The 20,109-nt window shown below is 45.2% G+C and overlaps 1 protein-coding gene across 2 annotated transcripts in view; it reads left to right on the top strand.

Annotated features, from left to right (window-relative positions):
- cep350 (centrosomal protein 350) overlaps nt 1-19,735 on the top strand; it is a 173,107-nt gene extending 153,372 nt beyond the window's left edge. For both annotated transcript variants that reach the window (XM_067990822.1, XM_067990823.1), the window contains 6 exons: nt 346-425; nt 1,848-4,279; nt 7,066-7,458; nt 11,260-11,406; nt 13,387-13,509; nt 15,983-19,735. In XM_067990822.1, the coding sequence (XP_067846923.1) occupies nt 346-425; nt 1,848-4,279; nt 7,066-7,458; nt 11,260-11,406; nt 13,387-13,509; nt 15,983-16,147 (3,340 nt within the window). In that variant the 3' untranslated portion in view covers nt 16,148-19,735. The remainder of the gene's footprint in view (nt 1-345; nt 426-1,847; nt 4,280-7,065; nt 7,459-11,259; nt 11,407-13,386; nt 13,510-15,982) is intronic.
- The last annotated feature ends 374 nt before the right edge of the window (nt 19,736-20,109 follow it).

Below are 20,109 nucleotides of genomic sequence, written 5' to 3' on the forward strand. Positions count from 1 at the left end.
ATGTGACTAATACCCGGAGATATTTGCTGTGATACTGGCAGGGTGGGTTACAAGGCGAAAAGCAAGTCACGGCAGCTTGCTGGAAAATAGTGGCACAACAGTGTCAGGATTCTGACTGGGAGACCAGCGATTAATTACCAATCGTGTTTATCGTGAAGACTCCAAAAGGTTAGGCAGAGTAGGGGAAACGCTGCTTAGTGCAGGGACTGTCTCTTTGTGCACCATGGTCCAGGAAGAAGGGTGACTGGATTTATCCATCACTGAGTGGTTAAGCTGATTATACTCCACGGACTATATGATTTATACTGACGAGCTCTAATTTTAGAATTTGTTTTCTGCTTTCAGGACTGAATCTGCAAAGAGCTGGAAATCCCTTACTGAGGGAGAAAGATCCAAAGCACCGCTGGGCTCCATAGCCGAGCAGGGTATGTACCTGTCACCACATATGGAAACCGATAGATTCGGGCCCCCAGAGGTTGTGTCTTTAACAGCTGGGATAACAATGAGCTAGTGTAGCATTGAAAAGCTCTTTTTGGAAAAAAAAAATATTGCTATCATCTTAATATGTTGAGTTGATGTATTTAGCAGCAAGCTGTCTGTTTTCAAATGGAAGGCCAGGGTAAATCACCCACTGATATATTCGGGTTTTTGGTAATTCCGCAGTAATTGAGCAATCTTTTGCTGCACTGAATTTCAGCTCAACTTGCTCTCCCTTGTCTCTCACGCTTAGTTCTGATCTTGTATCAATCGTGTCAGTCAGTCATCACCAGACTGGCTTTTTCTTAAAATCAAAATGACGTTTATTTCAATGAGGCTTTTTTTTTTGTTCCTTTACTGAGAACTGAACGGTCAAAAAAGATGGGTACCAAAATTACACCCTCAAATGGTGTTATTACATGGGTGAAGTAATTTCAAGTCCCACTCCAGAGACCTGAGCCCCATAATCCAGGCTGACACTTCAATGCAGTGCCGAGGGAGTGCTGCACTGTCAGAGGTGCTGTCTTTCAGATGAGACGTTAAACTGAGGCTCTGTTTGCCCTCTCGGGTGGACGTAAAAGATCCCATGGCGCTATTCGAAGAAAAGCTGGGGCGTTCTCCCCAGTGTCCTGGCCAATATTCATCCCTCAACTAACATATTATCTGGCCATTGCAGTTTGTGGGATCTTGCTGTGCACAAATTGGCTACCGTGTTTCCTACATCAAAACAGTGACTGCACTTCAGAAAGTATCTCAATGGTTGTATAGTGTTTTGAGATGTCCTGAGGTCGTGAATGGTGCTATATAGATTAAGTTTTTTCTGTCTTTGCATTGGAGGCAGTTCAGAGAAGGTTCACTAGGTTGATTCCAGGTATGGAAGGGTTGTCTTATGAGGAAAGATTGAACAGGTTGGGTCTATACTCATTGGAGTTTAGAAGAATGAGAGGAGATCTTATTGAAACATACAAGATTCTGAGGGGCCTCGATAGGGTAGATGCTGAGAGGATGTTACCCCTCATGGGGGAATCTAAAACTAGGGGGCATAGTCTCAGAATAAGGGGGAAGACGGAAATGAGGAGGAATTTCTTCTCCCAAAGGGTTGTGAATCTTTGGAATTCTTTACCCCAAAAAGCTGTGGAGGCTGAGTCATTGATGCATTCAAGGCTGAGTTGGACAAATTTTTGATCAGCAAGGGAGTCAAAGGATATGGGGAAAAGGCGGGAAAGTGGAGTTGAGGTAAAAATCAGATCAGCCATGATCTCGTTGAATGGTGCAACAGGCTCGAGGGGCCGAATGGCCTACTCCTGCTCCTATCTCTTATGGTCTTATGTCTTTTTAAAGAAAGCACTAATTATTTGTGTTTGTTACAGAGCAAAGACCATCAAGTCCAGATGGACAGAAATCCAAGCAACGCCTGAGCGAACTGCAAGCATCAAATCGAAGCAAATCCGCAATCTTTGATAGTCGAACTGATGGGTCCTCCAGAAGCCCTTCACCAGTTTCCAAATCTCACGTGCGATCTCGGCCAGATTTTTTCGAGGGACCGGATAACGTACCAGCATCCCCGCAACAAAAGGGAGCTCCCGAGTGTAGCCATTTGCCAGACCTGTCGGTCGTTAGGTCAGAGGAAGGTTCTGGTGATGAAAGTGTCGTGTCCAGTCACCGATCTGTGCAAGATGATGTCCAGGAGGAGCTTGAAAATATAAAATCGGAAGAGTCGGATGTAGATGACTTGCTCGGGCTCTCTCGACAATCCGATCAATCCGAACCCTTAATGAAACTAGACGGCGATAAACCAGAGCTCCTCCACATCTCCCAGCTTATTGAGAGATTGGCTCAGCGAAGCACAGCTACTCCCGAGGGCACAGAGCAGCCTTTTGAAGTTGAGCATGTTGAAAAGAACTTTGAGGACTTGAAGGGTGAAGAATGCTACTTGAACAAGGAAGGCTCTACTGATGAGGATGGAGCAAGTGATCGTTCAGCCAGTTCTGTAAAGATTGTCAAATCAATTAAGTTGGACACCTCTGTTTTATCTGTGAAGTCTGAACATAGTGCTTTGGATAAAACACCACCAGAGAATGATTCCTATCCCCAAGATTTTGAGTGCCTTTCCCCAGGAAAGGAGACAACTTACTCAGAAGACTTTGAGTCATTGCCAAGAAAGGAGGCGTCAGAAGACTTGGAGGAAAGTGCTCGTGCTGGGAGCTACAGAGATGGTGCCGAATCAGCGACAGTCCTCTCACCAAGAAACGAGATTGCTTACATCGAGAGTCTCGCTGAGCCCCAATTACTGTCCCGTCTTGGCCATTCCAAGCAGTCGGAAATGGGTGAATGGAAAGAGCATTCTCGAAGTGGCTCACCAAGCATTGGCACGGACGACGAAATCAGTGAGCGGCTGAGCGAAAAATCCTTTTCCAGCTGCGATAGTGTGCATTCAGAAAAACTACTGGATTTGAAGTCGCCAACTGAGAAGAGCAGAAATGAGGAGCGTAGTGATGCAGACCACGAAGAACAGACACCTGTGCCGTCGCATTCTCCCTCTCCGTGTCACACTCCAACGCCAACTCCGCACGAAACCGATGAGCTGCCCGAATTCCAAATTGGTGCCAGAGTTTTAGTTAGTAGCGTCCAACCAGGGACATTGCGCTTCAAGGGAAGAACGGACTTTGCAAACGGTTTTTGGGCTGGCGTGGAACTGGATAAGCCAGAAGGTAGTAATAACGGGATTTATGATGGAGTTGTGTACTTCAGATGCAAGGACAAACATGGCATCTTTGCTCCTCCCCACAAGATTTCCCTTCTCCCTGAGCGTTATGAGGGGGCCATCGATACAACGGAAGATGAAGAACAACAGTTCTTTGAAGATAAATTAGATCAAGACTGCAAACCATACAGAAGGGAAGAGGAAAGACCAGAGCTTTCAAAAGAAGAGTCAAAGCAACAGGAGGATGAGACTTGCCAAAGTAAAGCCCCTGTTGATCAAGTAGATTTTAAGACGACCGCATCTGAAAACAACTTAAATGATCAATGCGCAAGCAATCTGTTTTCTGACTCTAATACCGTTGACTTGGTGCATATTATCAATGAATCTGCCAAGGCAGTGGAGTCTTTTTTACGTGATCAGAATTTAGAGGTGATTCTGCCCGAATCGGGTGAGGAAGAACGATTGGCGAATTTGAACAAAGACCAGGGTGAAAAAGAGTTCAGCCCACCTGATGTGCCCACAGAGAAAGCATCCAAGACTGCACTGGAGATGGCCGCTGATCTCCTCACTGAGTTGTCTGTGCATTCTTCCAGTGAAACAAAGGAGGAGGTTTCACCAGCTATCCATGAGAAGTCTTCAACTCCTCTCTTGGATCTACTGAATAGGGAAAAGGAGCAGCTTGAGGCCCAGCTTCGGGCACCATTCTGTAGGCCTGAATCTGAGGAAACACACGAGGACAGTGAGGCCTTTAAAGAGGAGGAACCGAAGGACAATCATGAGGACAGTGAGGGCTTTAAAAGAGAGGAACCGAAGGACAATGAGACAAAAGCCAGCTCTTTGGCTGACAATATCCTGTCTTTCTTTGTCAAGGACACCGTCAAACAATTGCAACAAATCAAGAAGGCTCGAGATGAAAAGATCCATCTTACTAATCAAGAGCTGCGGTTCGAAACGGCTGTTGAATCCTCACCCAGGTTACCGCCCAAGTCTTTGGAGGTACAAAATGGGGCTGCCGTTCAACTACAGATTTCTACTGAAAGGGATGACAGTGATGAGGATAAGGAGGAAGTATTATCTCCAGATCTTTGTCCTAGACCTGTGAGTATTGATTTTCAGCCTCTGTTTTGGGATGGGTTGAAGGGGGGAGTTACTTTCAAGAACTGGAGATGCGTTATGTATCATAGAGCCATAATCTAATTGTTTTAATAGTAATTCCAGAGGCCCATTCATTTCCCAAAATTTTAACTTGCTCATTATTGTCATGGAGGCAAGATACAACCCCAGTTTTTCAGGCAGGTTATGAAGGTCACAATGTAACATATCTTGGATGGTCTAAAATCCAGTTCATGCAAGTCAACATCATTTTCAGAGTGTTTCCTTTGTGTTCCAAAAATGACAAAGGACAATATCTTGAGAAATATCTTGATAATTTGAAAACGGAAATATATTTGAAGGTAATGAAATCAAACGCTGGTGAATCTCCTTAAAATCTCTCATTTCTGGGTGTTTTCTACCTTGCGCATTAATTCAGAAAATGTGTACAAGTCTGATTGGTTAGTGACCATGTCTGCAATGTAATTAATGAGGTTAGGGCTTTAAGTGATCACTATTGAAATTTTCTCCTCCACATCACTGACTTTCCCGAGAAGTGTAAGGAATCTTACAACACCAGGTTATAGTCCAACAATTTTATTTTAAAATCACAAGCTTTCGGAGATTATCCCCTTCGTCGCATTCACCTGACGAAGGGGATAATCTCCGAAAGCTTGTGATTTTAAAATAAAGTTGTTGGACTATAACCTGGTGTTGTAAGATTCCTTACATTTGTCCACCCCAGTCCATCACCGGCATCGCCACATCATTTCCCTAGAATTGTCAGTGTTTTAAAACAAGTACTTTTAAACTAAATTATGAATAGTATTTTTAATTCTTGGCCTTGTTCAGATGTGTGTAGAGTATATTACAGCACTGTATCCGGAAATAAAATCTGGAGATTGAACAGTGGCCTGGTCAGAAGAATAAGGGCATGAGTTTTTTTTATTCGTTCATGGGATGTGGGCATCGCTGGCAAGGCCGGCATTTATTGCCCATCCCTAATTGCCCTTGAGAAGGTGGTGGTGAGCCGCCTTCCTGAACCGCTGCAGTCCATGAGGTGTAGGTTCTCCCACAGTGCTGTTAGGAAGGGAGTTCCAGGATTTTGACCCAGCGACGATGAAGGAACGGCGATATATTTCCAAGCCAGGATGGTGTGTTACTTGGAGGGGAACGTGCAGGTGGTGTTGTTCCCATGTGCCTGTTGCCCTTGTCCTTTTAGGTGGTAGAGGTTGCGGGTTTGGGAGGTGCTATCGAAGAAGCCTTGGCGAGTTGCTGGAGTGCATCCTGTGGATGGTACACACTGCAGCCACTGTGCGCCGGTGATGAAGGGAGTGAATGTTTATGGTGGTGGATGGGGTGCCAATCACGTGGGCTGCTTTGTCCTGGATGGTGTCGAGCTTCTTGAGTGTTGATGGAGCTGCACTCATCCAAGCAAGTGCAGAGTATTCCATCACACTCCTGACTTGTGCCTTGTAGATGGTGGAAAGGCTTTGGGGAGTCAGAAGGTGAGTCACTCGCCGCAGAATACCCAGCCTCTGACCTGCTCTTGTATCCACAGTATTTATGTGGCTGGTCCAGTTAAGTTTCTGGTCAGTGGTGTTTGTGCAAATTAACATTCAATTCGACGAGCACCTCTGTCCATGAAAATGTTTGACAATCCCTCCTATTTTCCATTCATTTGCAAACACACAATGTGACAAATCATTGAAGTTGGTCCTTGGGCCATTTTCACGCAATGACATCCTGACTAAACTGACACGTGGTTCTCCTGCTTCCCAAAACGAACAATTTGGTGAATACCCAGCACAGACACAATGGGCCGAATGGCCTCCTTTCGTGCTGTAGCATACTCTGGTTTACCTAAACAGTGCAGGAAAAATGAGAGTACCCAGCAGTTAAACTGGAAGTGGTCTGATTTTCAAATACCCAACTTCAGAGAATCAAATTCCAAATGATTGTCAATCCCCATGCTGCAAGGAACATCACAGTTAGTGGATTAAGGGAATCCTTCAGCTAAGCTCCTGTAATACTCTTATCCTAGAAAGATTTATACAGCCCCATATCAAAAACTGCTTCCTAAAATACACGCTTCCTTATCCATGGTTAATTGCAGCTGTCCGTTTTCCTCGTGATCACCTAGTTTGATTGGTTCCATCATAACGTGTCTGTCCCTAAACTGATCAAAAGCAGAGTACCTCTCTGTTAGTCAGCAGTGTGATATCTCCCCTCATGAAGCCTGTGAAATAACTACTAGAGTGAAGATATTGATCACACCACATGGGTGACCAAAACGCATCTTATTTGTAGCATGTGTGGTTTTATAGCTCGGGAAGGCCATTTGAAGCTACTTTGCAACATCACACCTGTGGAGATTTTTTTTTTCACTTGGTTGTAGCTAAGTTTCTGAATTTTTTTGAAAATCGACTTAATGAAGTGGGTATGAGTTTTGTGCAGAGTGAGAATGCCTATTTGTGCTAAGTTAGGGACCATTTTGTGTTCTGGGCCCCAAGTGCGAGCAGAGCCCATGGCTTTCATCCCATGGCTGTGGGCAATTTGGAACATGGAGGTTAATGGCCAGTGTCTAACCCACCACAAAACCCCTCACACATACTCTGAAATAACACCGATACTGTTCCCATGTTGTTTGGCTTCTGATTTAAAGCTTGAATTTCACAGTTTATTAAAACCTCATTTCGTCCAATGATGTTTTGAAATAAATTCCATCCGCCTTGTTCCTTACCTCAAGTTGCCAGATAGGTCCAACAATTTGTCTCTCTACTTTGCGACAGGGCAGCCCAGTGTTCGGCACAAGTGGGCAGGAAGAATTGGCGAAGCGCCTCGCGGAGCTGGAATTAAGTCGCGAGCTGCTCGATGACCTGGGAGACGACCAGGACTGGTTTGACGAAGACTTTGGACTGAGCTCCCGCAAAGTGCAGCAGCCAGCCCAGGAGCAGGAGCCCCAGCCGGCAAAGGCCGTGCCGCTGAAAGTCCGCGAGGAGCCTTACTTTGCTGTACCTCACGATGCATTGGAGGTTGAGAAGATGGTCCATGCAGCGGCCGAAGAGCTGTGGAAGTGGCAGGAGCTGGGGCACGATCTGCGGGACATCCAAATACCCCCGGACTATCTCGGGAACAACAAAGGGCAAGATGTAGAGAGCGTCAGCAAAAGAGTTTATTGTGAGGTAAGATCGAGCAAAATTCATATCTCGTTTCTTGGACTCGAAAGACGTGTTGAGTGATGCCCCACAGCGGCCAGTACCGTGACTGATCTGCTTTACTATATACATAAATAATCAGAGGGAGAAGTCCACCGTAGTGTCCGATTTCTGGTGTCAGTTCAAACATATAGCACAGGCTCGAACATTACCACGATCCTGATATTTGTGTAACTGCTCTGAACTCAATTTATGAATTCTCCCCCTCTACCTGCCTAAACCCCTTTGCCCCTCCACAGTTTCTCGTCTCTCGCAATTAAGAAAATATTCTCTCCTTTCTCGGAACCAAAATGGATCACCTCACACTTCCCCACGTTGAACTCCATCTGCCATAGTTTTGTCCACTCACTTAACCTGTCAGTATCCCTTTGTAACTTCCTGCTCTCATTTACACAATGTATTATGCCTCCTTCCAGCTACTCGGTGTAAATATTTTTTCTCAACCTCCTCTCTCTTTGTGATTCTCTTTAAATTTTTGCCTTTTTGTTGCTGTATTGCTAACCAATGGAAACAATCTATGATTATTTCCTTCTCAAAACCCTCTGGAATCTTGAAAGTCTCCATCAGGTCACCCCTTAACCTTAGCTTGTGAAAGAAGCCCGAACCTCAAGTCTGCCTTCGTAACTAACCCCTTTGCCCGGTAACGTCCTAGTGAATTTACACTGCACATATTCTACAATAAGATGCCCAAAACTGTACACAATATTCTAACTACAGCCTAACTAACGTCTTGTACAGGCTCGATGTTACCTCTTTGCTCTTATGTTTTATGCCTCTAGATGAAAAATTAAAGATGCTGTTTGCCTTCTTTGTGACCTTATCTATCACCTTAAATGGCCTGTGTATGAGCACACCATGGTGCTTCTGCCCTACTCCATTTAAAATCACAACCATTTCAGGTGTACTTCCTTTCTCTATTCTTCCATAATGTATTACTTCACATTTTTGTACATTAAACTGCATCTGCCCATCCTGCCAGCAAATTTATTTTTTCCTGCAGTCGTTCACAACCTTCGCTGCAATTTCCACGCTCCCAGTTTGGTGTCAGTGATATTGTTCCCTCGATTTGTAAGTCAAGATTGTTTTTTTAATATAGCAAGTAAGGGCAACCTCAACATGGGTCCCTGTGGAACCCCACTCCCCACATCTTTTTAGTCCTTTTGCCCCGACCCTTTGCTTTCTGCCCTCCAGCCATCTATCTGTCCATGTAATCAGACTCCCCTTAATTCCAGAAGCCGTTAGCTTTGCTCTATGTCTCCTATGTGGTACCTTATGGAACGCTTTCTGAAAATCCACATAAACCATGTCCACTGCATTTCCTTTATAGATCCGCTCTGTTATTTCTTCAAAGGATTTGATAAGGTTGATCGAGCCTGACCTCCCGATTAGAAGTCAATGCTGACTGCCCCTGATTAGCTGCTGTCTCTCCAAGTGCTCAGTAATTTCACCTCATGTCATTGACTCCAGTAATTTATCAACAAGTGAAGCCAGACTAACTGGCCTAGAATTTCCTAGCTTATCCTCGTCTCCTTTTTCTGAAGCAAGGAGTTAGTCACAGTTGCCACCCTCCTGTCCTCTGGCACAATTTTGCTTTTCACAGAATTTTAGAAATTGATGGTTGGATCCACCGCCGACTCCTCCCTATTTTAGAAATTGATGGCTCGATCCACCGCTGACTCCTCCCTATTTTAGAAATTGATGGTTGGATCCACCGCTGACTCCTCCCTATTTTAGAAATTGATGGCTCGATCCACCGCTGACTCCTCCCTATTTTAGAAATTGATGGTTGGATCCACCGCCGACTCCTCCCTATTTTAGAAATTGATGGCTCGATCCACCGCTGACTCCTCCCTATTTTAGAAATTGATGGTTGGATCCACCGCTGACTCCTCCCTATTTTAGAAATTGATGGCTCGATCCACCGCCGACTCCTCCCTATTTTAGAAATTGATGGTTGGGTCCACCGCCGACTCCTCCCTATTTTAGAAATTGATGGCTCGATCCACCGCCGACTCCTCCCTATTTTAGAAATTGATGGTTGGATCCACCGCTGACTCCTCCCTATTTTAGAAATTGATGGTTGGATCCACCGCCGACTCCTCCCTATTTTAGAAATTGATGGTTGGATCCACCGCCGACTCCTCCCTATTTTAGAAATTGATGGTTGGATCCACCGCTGACTCCTCCCTATTTTAGAAATTGATGGCTCGATCCACCGCCGACTCCTCCCTATTTTAGAAATTGATGGTTGGATCCACCGCCGATTCCTCCCTATTTTAGAAATTGATGGTTGGATCCACCGCCGATTCCTCCCTATTTTAGAAATTGATGGTTGGATCCACCGCTGACTCCTCCCTATTTTAGAAATTGATGGTTGGATCCACCGCCGACTCCTCCCTATTTTAGAAATTGATGGCTCGATCCACCGCCGACTCCTCCCTATTTTAGAAATTGATGGTTGGATCCACCGCCGATTCCTCCCTATTTTAGAAATTGATGGTTGGATCCACCGCTGACTCCTCCCTATTTTAGAAATTGATGGTTGGATCCACCGCCGACTCCTCCCTATTTTAGAAATTGATGGTTGGATCCACTGCTGACTCCTCCCTATTTTCCACAGGATCCTCAGATGTAAATAATTTGGTCGTGATATTTTGTCTCTTTTTGTTTTGGTACATTCTTTAGTGCCATTTCTCTTTGAATAATAACCTTGCTGAATAGATCTACACCCACCTTTGGCCGTTCTACAATCCCAATAGCCCCATCCTCTGTGACGAACTATCTCTGCCACACCCTCACTCTACACTACGACCTTGCCTCCTTCACCTCTTGCCCTGCCCCTACGAATGTGTCCGCAGAAAGCCTTTTTTATTGGCCTTTGTTCTTTTGCTAATTTCCTCTCTCACTCCTTTTGGCCTTTCTAATCTCCCAGTTTGCTCCGGCTTTCTCTTTTTAATCTGCTCTGTAAATGCAAAATTGCTTTTTTTTTTCCATTTCAGATTCCCCTATGATCGAATACACTTCAATTCACTTGTTTCTTCTTACTGGAATGCACTTGATTTGTACCCTTTCCATCTCCTGTTTAAATATTTCTCTTCACTGGTCCACGGTTACAGTTGCCAATCTTTCATTCCATTTAATCAAAGTCCCTTTATTATCTTGCAATAATTCGTTTTTTCCACTCAAGTACCCTGTCACCGTTTTTTTTTCTTTGCTGCCCTTACACTGGTCTGAATTACGTTGCAGTCATTGCTTCCCAAAATACATTGTGAATTATGAGTATTGGGAACAGTTAGAACATCCAGTTCTGGCCTCCCTCGCACAGCTGACTGGTGGATAGCACTAACAGTTGGAGCATGGAATGATTTTACCATAGGGAGTAGTTGAAGCAGAGACCATGGCATCTCTTAAGGGAAGAGTAGGTATTTACTTGAATGGGATTAGTTTTAGAAACCTCTTTCAGAGAACCACCACAGGCACCATGGGCTAAATGGCTGTAAACGTCTGAGGATTGGATAGTTAAGTTTGGTACTGGTGCCCTGTAAAAGTGGCAAAAGTTAATAGAATGCTAAATTTATCCTTGGTGCCATGGTTCAGATTGTGAAACAAACAGTTGCTGTTTTATACATTGTGCACAGTAGTCCCTTTTTTTTTTGGCTGCAGCTTTTTTTTTAATAGTGATGTTATTTTTAAAAATGTTTGTTTGGAGAAACTAGTCTAATCTCTCTCTCTCTCTCTCTCTCTCTCTCTCTCTCTTTCCTATTCCAGGCTGTGTTTAACTTGACGAGAGAGATTTTCAGTGAGATTTTTGCCGAAGACCCCAATGCCAGCCAGCCCCCGTGGATGAAGCCCAGCAGGATTAGCTCTGCTTATTTTAGACGAGTGAGGAACCCGCAGGATATCGATGAAGTGAAGGTAACGACTCCTTGCCCCACTTGTCAGAAATAATGTAGGATGTATGATGCTGGTTGCAGCTGAGTTATCTAGATTGAGTTGATGAATGACTCAGTCAAGCTTTGTCCACAGCGATCACTGAGGAAACCCATTTTACTTCTCCGAGCCCGAAACACAGGGTACACGGGTAATAATAACTCTTGTTGGTGGGCAGCCGTGGCTCAGTAGGCAGCACTCTAGCCTCTGAATCAGAACGTTGTGGGTTCAAGTCCCACTCCAGAGACTTGAGCACATAATCCAGGCTGACACTCCCAGTGCAGTACTGAGGGAGTGCTGCACTGTTGGAGGTGCCGTCTTTCTGGTGAGAAGTTAAACTGAGGCCCTGTCTGCCCTCTCAGGTGGACATATAAGATCCCATGGCACTATTTGAAGTTGAGTGGGAGAGTTCTCCCTGATGTCCTGGCCAATATTTATCCCTCAACAAATATCACTAAAATAGATTATCTGGTCATTATCACGTTGCTGTTTGTGGGATCTTGCTGTGTGCAAATTGGCTGCTGCATCTCCTACATTACAACAGTGACTACACTTCAAAAGTGCTTAATGTAAAGTGCTTTGGGATGTCCTGAGGTCATGAAAGGCACTATATCAATGCCACGTTCTTTTCTTTCTTTACTTCCCAACTGAGGATGAGCTGCATATCAGGAGCAGTGAGTAAAATATCAATCAGTACATGGGTCAGATTCTTCAATTGATTATTTTTGGTGTTTCATCTTTTGGGCTCATTGAGGTGCCTGTGTTGAACACTCCCAGTCCAGGTGTAGCATGACTTACCCGCAGTGTTGGGGTGTGTATACACACCAGCTTTAGTGTTGCAACAAAGCAGTTTCTACTTTACTGTGACACTGAAGTTGGAGTGCACACTGAAACCCACCCCCCCAGTAGCTCAGTTTCAAACCCACACTGCGGACTCCTTACCACAGTGTAAAGCCAGCTTCGAGTAGTTCCAACCTCGTTTCTCAGTGCACAGCTTTGTAATGTGATCTGTTAAATTTTGCAGTGAGGGACTGCGAATGGGCTTGGGAAAGCCAGTGTAACTCAGCTATCCGTACCCCGAGCAATCTTGAGCAGGATACTTCCTTTACTTTGCCCCTTTATAACCCCCCTCCGCCCTGTGCTCCTTCAGTTCGAACCTTACTATTCCCCACACCAGACTTTATGGGCTCCCTCCTGTCCTCTGGCTGTGTTGCAGAACGCCATCCCACCAAAAGCTCTCCAGCTTATGTTGCAGGAGGCAAAGGCCCAGTGGTAGGTGGGACAGTATTCACACTCAAAGGCTTGATGCTCGCGTCTGTTCGACCGAGAAGTCTGATTTGAACTTGGGCCGAGACCCCTGCACGAGCCCAGTTCAGTCCCTCCGTTTATTTCGAGACTTCTCATAGTTCCAATCGCGAGTCTTCTGCCTGCAGATTTATTCTAGAAATCTGATGGAACCAAGGAGTTCTCCATAGAAGACACTGTTGGTAAAATTTACCATCAAGTGACGTACCATTTTATACACTGAATAGTACGGCTGTAGATAACTATTTATCTCTCAGCCTATGACTTAGTCAAGGTAAAAGAAAAGTAAAACCTTATAAATCAGAATTTTTATTTTAATGAACAGCCTTCCTGGGGATGTTGTCCATTGCTTTAAACCTGAGTTGCTCCGTGGGCAGCTGTAGATTCTTACCTGCTCTTGGACTTCTGATACTAGTACTTTTCATTTAGATTATGATTAGGGTTTCAGGCGTTTAATTTTGCCAACTTTTTGTTTACCCCAAGTTCACCCTGTGCTTTCATTTTCCTCCAATTTTAAATAAAAGTCACACATTGGATCAGAATGGGGTGATAAGCAGAAGCCCTGAGTATCTGGGCAGCCTGGGGAGGGTTGGGGCTGCTCTGTCGGTGTGGCTGGGGTGTGTGCAGCAGCTGCCATTTCTCCTGTGCTTCCGTCCACAGACCTTCATTTCCAACGAGGTCCTGAAGCTGTTTGGATTCAGAAAAGAACAAAACCACAAGACAGACTGGCAGAAGATGATGAAATTTGGCAGGAAGAAACGTGACCGAGTGGACCACATCCTGGTAAGTCCTTCAGTTTTATGTTGCCCCATTACACCCCGATTATAAACTCGCATCACCATACAAGTGAGCTCTGCCTCATTATAAATGGCGCAGGGTTTTGGCTGTGGTTTCCTGCCTGGTTATCCTGCCTTTGAAGGTGGTAGGACAAGTTATAAATGCATACGGGATCCTGGGCTTTATAAATAGAGGCATAGGGTACAAAAGCAAGGAAGTTATGCTAAACCTTTATAAAACACCAGTTAGGCTTCAGTTGGAATCTTGTAGCCAATCCTGGGCACCACACTTTAGGAAGGATGTCAAGGCCTTAGAGAGGGTGCAGGGAGACTTACTAGAATGGTGCCAGGGATAAGGGAATTCAGTCTTGTGGAGAGACTGGAGAAGCTGAGATTGTTCTCGGAGCAGAGAAGGTTAAGGGGAGATTTAATAGAACTGTTCAACATTATGAGGAGTTTTGATGGAATAGATGGGGAGAAACTTTTTCCCAGTGGCAGGAGGTTTTATAACCAGAGGACACAGATTTAAGATAGTTGGCAAGAGTCAGAGGGGAGATGAGGAGAATTTTTTTACTCAGCGAGTTATGATGATCTGCAATGCGCTGCCTGAAAGGGTGGTGGATGTAGATTCAATAGTAACTTTGAAAGGGGAATTGGATAAATACTTGAAATGGAAACATTTGATGGGGAAGAGCAGAGGAGTGGGACTAATTAGATAGCCCATTTATAGAGCCGGCTTATGCACGATGGACCGAATGGCCGCCTTCTGTGCTGTATGATGCATTGGGAAGGAGCTTTCACTTTCAAATTGAGCTTGAAACTCGGGATCTTTTCAGTATTTCCCAAGGGTTCTCACCGTGTGTAAGTTGGTGCTTAAATAAACTAAAATTCATATTCTTCCTTCTGTTTTTCTTTCATGTTGAAGGATTTTAATATTGAATGGGATACCTTTCTACTTTGGGCCAAGCCCTTCTGGGTCGTGTGTAGCATGCACCAGCTGCAGACTGAAGCTCCCTCTGCTCTGCCTCAGTTCCAGCCTCGTGAGCTTTCCCCGCTACAGCAGCCTAACCTTTTCCCTTTCCCATGTCCGGCATCTTCGTGGCCTCCGAGTGACATTGCTGAACACTTTGAGTTCTAGACCTATATCCTCCAGGAATGCCCGAGCTCTCTCGGTGTGGGACTCCTCTGCCAGCAGGGAGAGAGGAGACCTTTATCCAGCCTATAGGGCTGGACTTAACTCCCAAGTTCCAGAGTAGTGTGCTGACCCACTGCACCTCCCCGGCCATATTAATGTTCTGTATGATATGGTGATCCACTCTGAATTAAACCCTGATATATCACTTTGAGGAATCATGTCATTCTGATTCCCATCCCTACCACACCTATTTATTTGAGGAAATTTGATGAGCAGATATTTTTTGTCAATTTGCTATTTAGAGAGAAAACGAAGAGTGACCATGGGCTGAAAGGTCTATAATTCAAGAGCAATTTATTGGTAGAATTCCACCCACAGCACTCCAGGTGACGGAGCAGTACAGGCTGTAGTGGGGCAGCACCAGCTGGACTGGCTGACACTCCCAAGATAAGTTTGCACATGTGCAGGGAGCCAACGTAAAGGAGGAAAGTGCAGTTCACCTGTGTTTGCTGTCTTTCTCGCCCTTCTGGTGGTCCTCAATCGAGCTTGCCTAGAAAAAATCTACACGGGTTGACTATAATGCTGGAAGTGTTGGCATTCGACCTCTGTGTCCTGAACAGCTGTGCTGCTGGAACCGAATTCAAAGGAACACAAGTACAAGAGGAGGCCATTCAGCCCCTCGAGCCTGTTCTGCCCTTCTATTAGATCAAGGCTGATCTTTATCTTGCCTCCATTTACCCGCCTTGGTTCCGTATCCCTTAATATCCTCGCCTAACAAAAATCTATCAGTCTCAGTTTTAAAATTTTCAATTGATCCACAGCTTTTTGGAGGAGAGAGTTCCAGATTTCCACTCCCCTTTGTGTGAAGAAATGCTTCCTGACATCACCCCTGAACAGCCGAGCTCTAATTTTAAGGTTATGCCCCCTTGTTCTGGATTCTCCCACCAGAGGAAATAGTTTCTCTCTATCTACCCTATCAAATCCTTTTAATCATCTGAAATCCCTCAATTAGATCACCCTTAATCTTCTATACTCAAGGGAATACAAGCCTGGTCTGTTCAACCTGTCCTCATAATTTAACCCTTTTAGCGCCAGAATCATTCTGTGCAAGATCGGCCGGGCACATCCCATCGATCTTGCAGTGAGCCCTCCAGAGCTCCCACCCAAGCTGTTACTGCTCCGAGGAGTGTGGCTATTTATGTAGCACTGTATAATCGGGGGAAGAGGAAACCCTGAAATAAGGACTAGTACTAGCCAGAAACTGCTAGGTACCAGAGAAAATCGCTGTACTGGATTATCGTCTTCAAAAAAAAAAACCTGCAATCTCTCTTGTCTGTCCTTGCAGGTCCAGGAGCTTCATGAGGAAGAAGCCCAGTGGGTGAATTATGACGAGGATGAGCTATGTGTGAAGATGCAGTTGGCGGATGGGATTTTTGATGCCCTGATAAAAGACACAATAAACGTACTGAATCAGATTCAGGAGAAACAGTCAAAGCTCACGCCATCCTAACACCTGCCATGCCATCACCTGACTGATGGACTGCAGAAGGAAGCCAGGCCTGGGCCTCCTCCTCGGGCAAGAGAGCCGGCGAGCCGAGGGGAGTCAACCTTCAGCCTCTCCGACCCACCCCGCCGATCGGGGCCTGTCATCCGGCATGGGCTTTCCTCAACGAGTAGATGGTTTGGGCTACTGAACCCGTTCTAGAGTGGGTCGGCAGGCAGCATGTGGATACCAGAAGTGCCAATTTTTCCCCCTCCTATTTATATCCGCCCTTATCCCCTTTATTTATCCAAACAGTAGCATAGACTTGAATTCAGAGAAGTTTGCACATTCAGTTTTTTTTTCTCGCATTTACCTTTTAAAATATGTAACTGTGTCTCTTGAGGTGCTATGGTATCTGTGTTTGGTGTACGCTAGCTCTGTGAGTGTTGAATCTGAGGACGGCCAATATATATTGAGATTGAGCACTGCCCCCCGAGCTGGGAGTATATCTGCATGATTGAAGTGGAGGACGGAAAGGTTGAGGTGTGGAAGAGTGCTCCTCACTTCATTACAGTAACTCTTGATTTGTTGTTTTTTTTGGTTATTTCAGAAGAAGGAAAATCGCTTTTTAATCAGTTAAACGGGCTGAGCTGTTGACGTTCGTTCTTGGGGGAAATGTTGCACACCTTGAGTGGCCTTTGAGGTCACTCTCCAGTTGATACAGGAGCTGCTTTTTAAAAAAAAAACTCCCCGGTAGTTCAGGTCGCAACACGCTGGCGTCTTGAAGTTGGTCAGTGCAGTGTTTGGTGTTCTTCGGACCTTTCCCTTATACTGTGTACCAGGGGTAAAACTTAGGCACCTGAAGAGAAATCCCTGGGGTGTCTGTCCCTTTAAGGGGTTCTGACCAGAAGCCACCTAGTGATAACCAGCCCACGTTTATAAGACTGCCCCTCCCTCAGATGGCCGTCTCTCCCCTCTGTAAGTTGTATTGGGTGCTGCTCCTATCCAAGTGTATGGGCTTTAATGTTCTGCCAATGCCTCCGGCCAAGTTTTCAAGTACTTCTTTTGCTACTGCTGCCAGCTCCTGGCAACTGGGAACTGCTCGAGGTAATGCTGTGTGTGACGCAAAGAGCATGAAATTAGATACGTTGGATCTCTGATTCTCTTCCTTGAGCTACTTGCCCCGCCCAGCCAACAAAAAAAAAAGCCCCCTGATCTCATGGCACCGAGAATAGTCCTTGGCATCTTGCCGCTGTGCCCATGATTCATGGCATGTGGATATAACCGAATAGGTTGTTTTCCATGTTGTTCTTTGAGTTAAGTTGTATTCCACATGCCCAATTTACCACTCTCCACTTGGGGTTTTTCCAGGGGTATTTAGTTTTGTGTAGGCCTGGCCTACAGTTTTGGCATTGCAGTAAGTGAGGATAACCCCTCCATGTTCGACACAAGACCTGAGATGCTGTAAACGTGAGCGGTTGAGAAAGCCCAGCTTTAACTTGTTGCGGTTTTTCTCTCCCTCAGAGATGATTAGTGGTATTTCTCAACCATTCACTGCAGCAGAGCTCACTCACGAGCAGGAGTCCTGGTCACCATTCACTGCAGCAGAGCTCACTCACGAGCAGGAGTCCTGGTCACCATTCACTGCAGCAGAGCTCACTCACGAGCAGGAGTCCTGGTCACCATTCACTGCAGCAGAGCTCACTCACGAGCAGGAGTCCTGGTCACCATTCACTGCAGCAGAGCTCACTCACGAGCAGGAGTCCTGGCTGATTTTTTTTTCTCTTTTGTATCCCTGGGGTCGGTGAAGCTTCTCCTGGAACAATTGAGATTCAGCAGCTCACTGCGTGAGGAATCAAACCTGAACCTTCTGGTCTGTGTGTAGTTTCCAGCCACACCACTCACTGGGAGGACGTTAATGATTTTAACCAGCTGCTGTATGATCTGGATTGTGTTTGGATATAGTTATTCCTGTTACTTATGGTTTTAGTGCAAAGTAAATTTGTCCTTGCCCGTCTCATATTGTCAGACTTGCAACACCTACTTCAGGAGAGCAAATGTTTTCTCCTCTTCCCCTTCAGCTCACTCCTTTTATTTTACAGACTGGTTACAGATCACTATAATGTTCACTGGAGATTAGCATGCTGTTAGAATCAAAGCACAACAATCAGCCAGAGTCGAGCCACAGGTTTCCAGCTGTAAATCGGAGCGTAACCTCTATTGGAGGAGTAGGGATTCTCTGTAAATGGGGAAAATACAACTTGAAGGAGGATCATTTTCTTCTAACAAAAAATAATGAGTTTGGAAGTCAGGGGGAAGTTTCTCAGAAGTGTAACTTCAGGCCTGCAATGATTGCACTGGGCTTTAAATCGTTAAAAGCAGTGAGGAGAGGTTATGATTATTTTTGGCCTGTGCTGTATGGGAAGGTATTAAGGACTTGTTTGCTTTAAAACCTGGTGACATTTCCACATGCAGCTCTTGTGATGGAAGTGCTGAAACCGAGGTGACTGAGCTGAGGGAAGCCCGACCATTGATGTGAGTTCTCAATACGATTGTGAAGGATTGGTCTGGCTACTTGACATAGTGAACACACAAACACCTTTAGCCATGCATCTACTTGGCAACCAGGCCAATTCTCTCTCCCTGGATGTTGGACCTCTTCTGTTTGATGTAAAATATTAGCCAGAAATCTACTCGCTGGTTTAATGTGGTCAACCTCAGACCATTGCCTTAACCCACATTGGCGACAATACTGGTAGTTGGTATTGCTAGGTTGGCAACTGGGCTGTGTTGGAGTAAAGGTTATTTCACTGTGATTCTAGATAAGACCACATCTCCCTCTCTCCCTCCCTCCCTCTCTCACAATTAGCAGTGTACCAAAGGAGCTGGGACAGCATTGCAAACATGCTTCCTACCAAATTGGTTGCTACTAAGCAGGAGCCCCACCTTCACATACCGATGGGGCAGCACAGTATGCTGGTCCTGGCAGACTGTCCCTTCAGATACAGGGCGAAATGCAAACCGCAGCATCCAAGCCAAGCACTGACAGACACAACTTGCTCGATAGTTAGCGTTATAATCCTCAGCCTGCTCGGGGATGTTGTGACCAGTTTATCCATAGGGCTTGAGTTTAAAATGGTTGCCTTAGTTACTTATATACTTGAGAAAGCCAGTACTGTGTGCTGTTCAGCACAAGTGCTGGGCTGCTCGACGACAAAAAAAAAACAATGAAACCTATTTATTAACAACTTGAAGTTGAAATGCTGCTGTGCTCAGTGCTGTAGTGGACCGGTCTCCCCATTACATTGTGAACAGTCTCTCATAGTATACTGGGTAGACGAATACAAGGAGACTCGCCTATCTGTACTGTACAGTGCAGAGCTACACAGAGGAGTACTTGACTTTGTATAGTGTGTGTGTGTAAATACTGGCTGAGCATTCCTATGAGGCAATTCCCTTCCCTTTTGTAATTTTTGGGTAAGGAGCGATGTGTGTGTAGTATGGAAATGTAAAATAATGGGTTTTTCTCTATATACATATCTGTATATATATTTGATAACAAATTGACTTATTAATACTTAAGAATTTTGTAAATAAACCTTTACTGATTTATAAGTGGCATTGATTTTGTTCCATTTCTTTTGTATGGTGAGGTGTGAAGTTGGAGGGATTTTTTTTAACTTGTTTGCATTATAACTTGCATCTCTTGCCCAGGGTGCTATATGTGGATTTGAATCCTGCCTCCTTAATGAAGATGCAACCATCTTCAGCCAGAAGTGCCGAGTGGATGATCCATCTCTGCCTCCTCCCGATATCCCCACCATCACAGAAGCCAGTCTGCAGCCAATTCGATTCACTCCACGTGATATCAAGAAACGGCTGAGTGCACTGGATACAGCAAAGGCTATGAGCCCCGACAACATCCCGGCTGTAGTGCTGAAGACTTGTGCTCCAGAACTAGCCGCGCCTCTAGCCAAGCTGTTCCAGTA

This window comes from Heptranchias perlo, chromosome 9, assembly GCF_035084215.1.
Source record: "Heptranchias perlo isolate sHepPer1 chromosome 9, sHepPer1.hap1, whole genome shotgun sequence".
In the NCBI taxonomy this organism is placed as follows: domain Eukaryota; kingdom Metazoa; phylum Chordata; class Chondrichthyes; order Hexanchiformes; family Hexanchidae; genus Heptranchias; species Heptranchias perlo.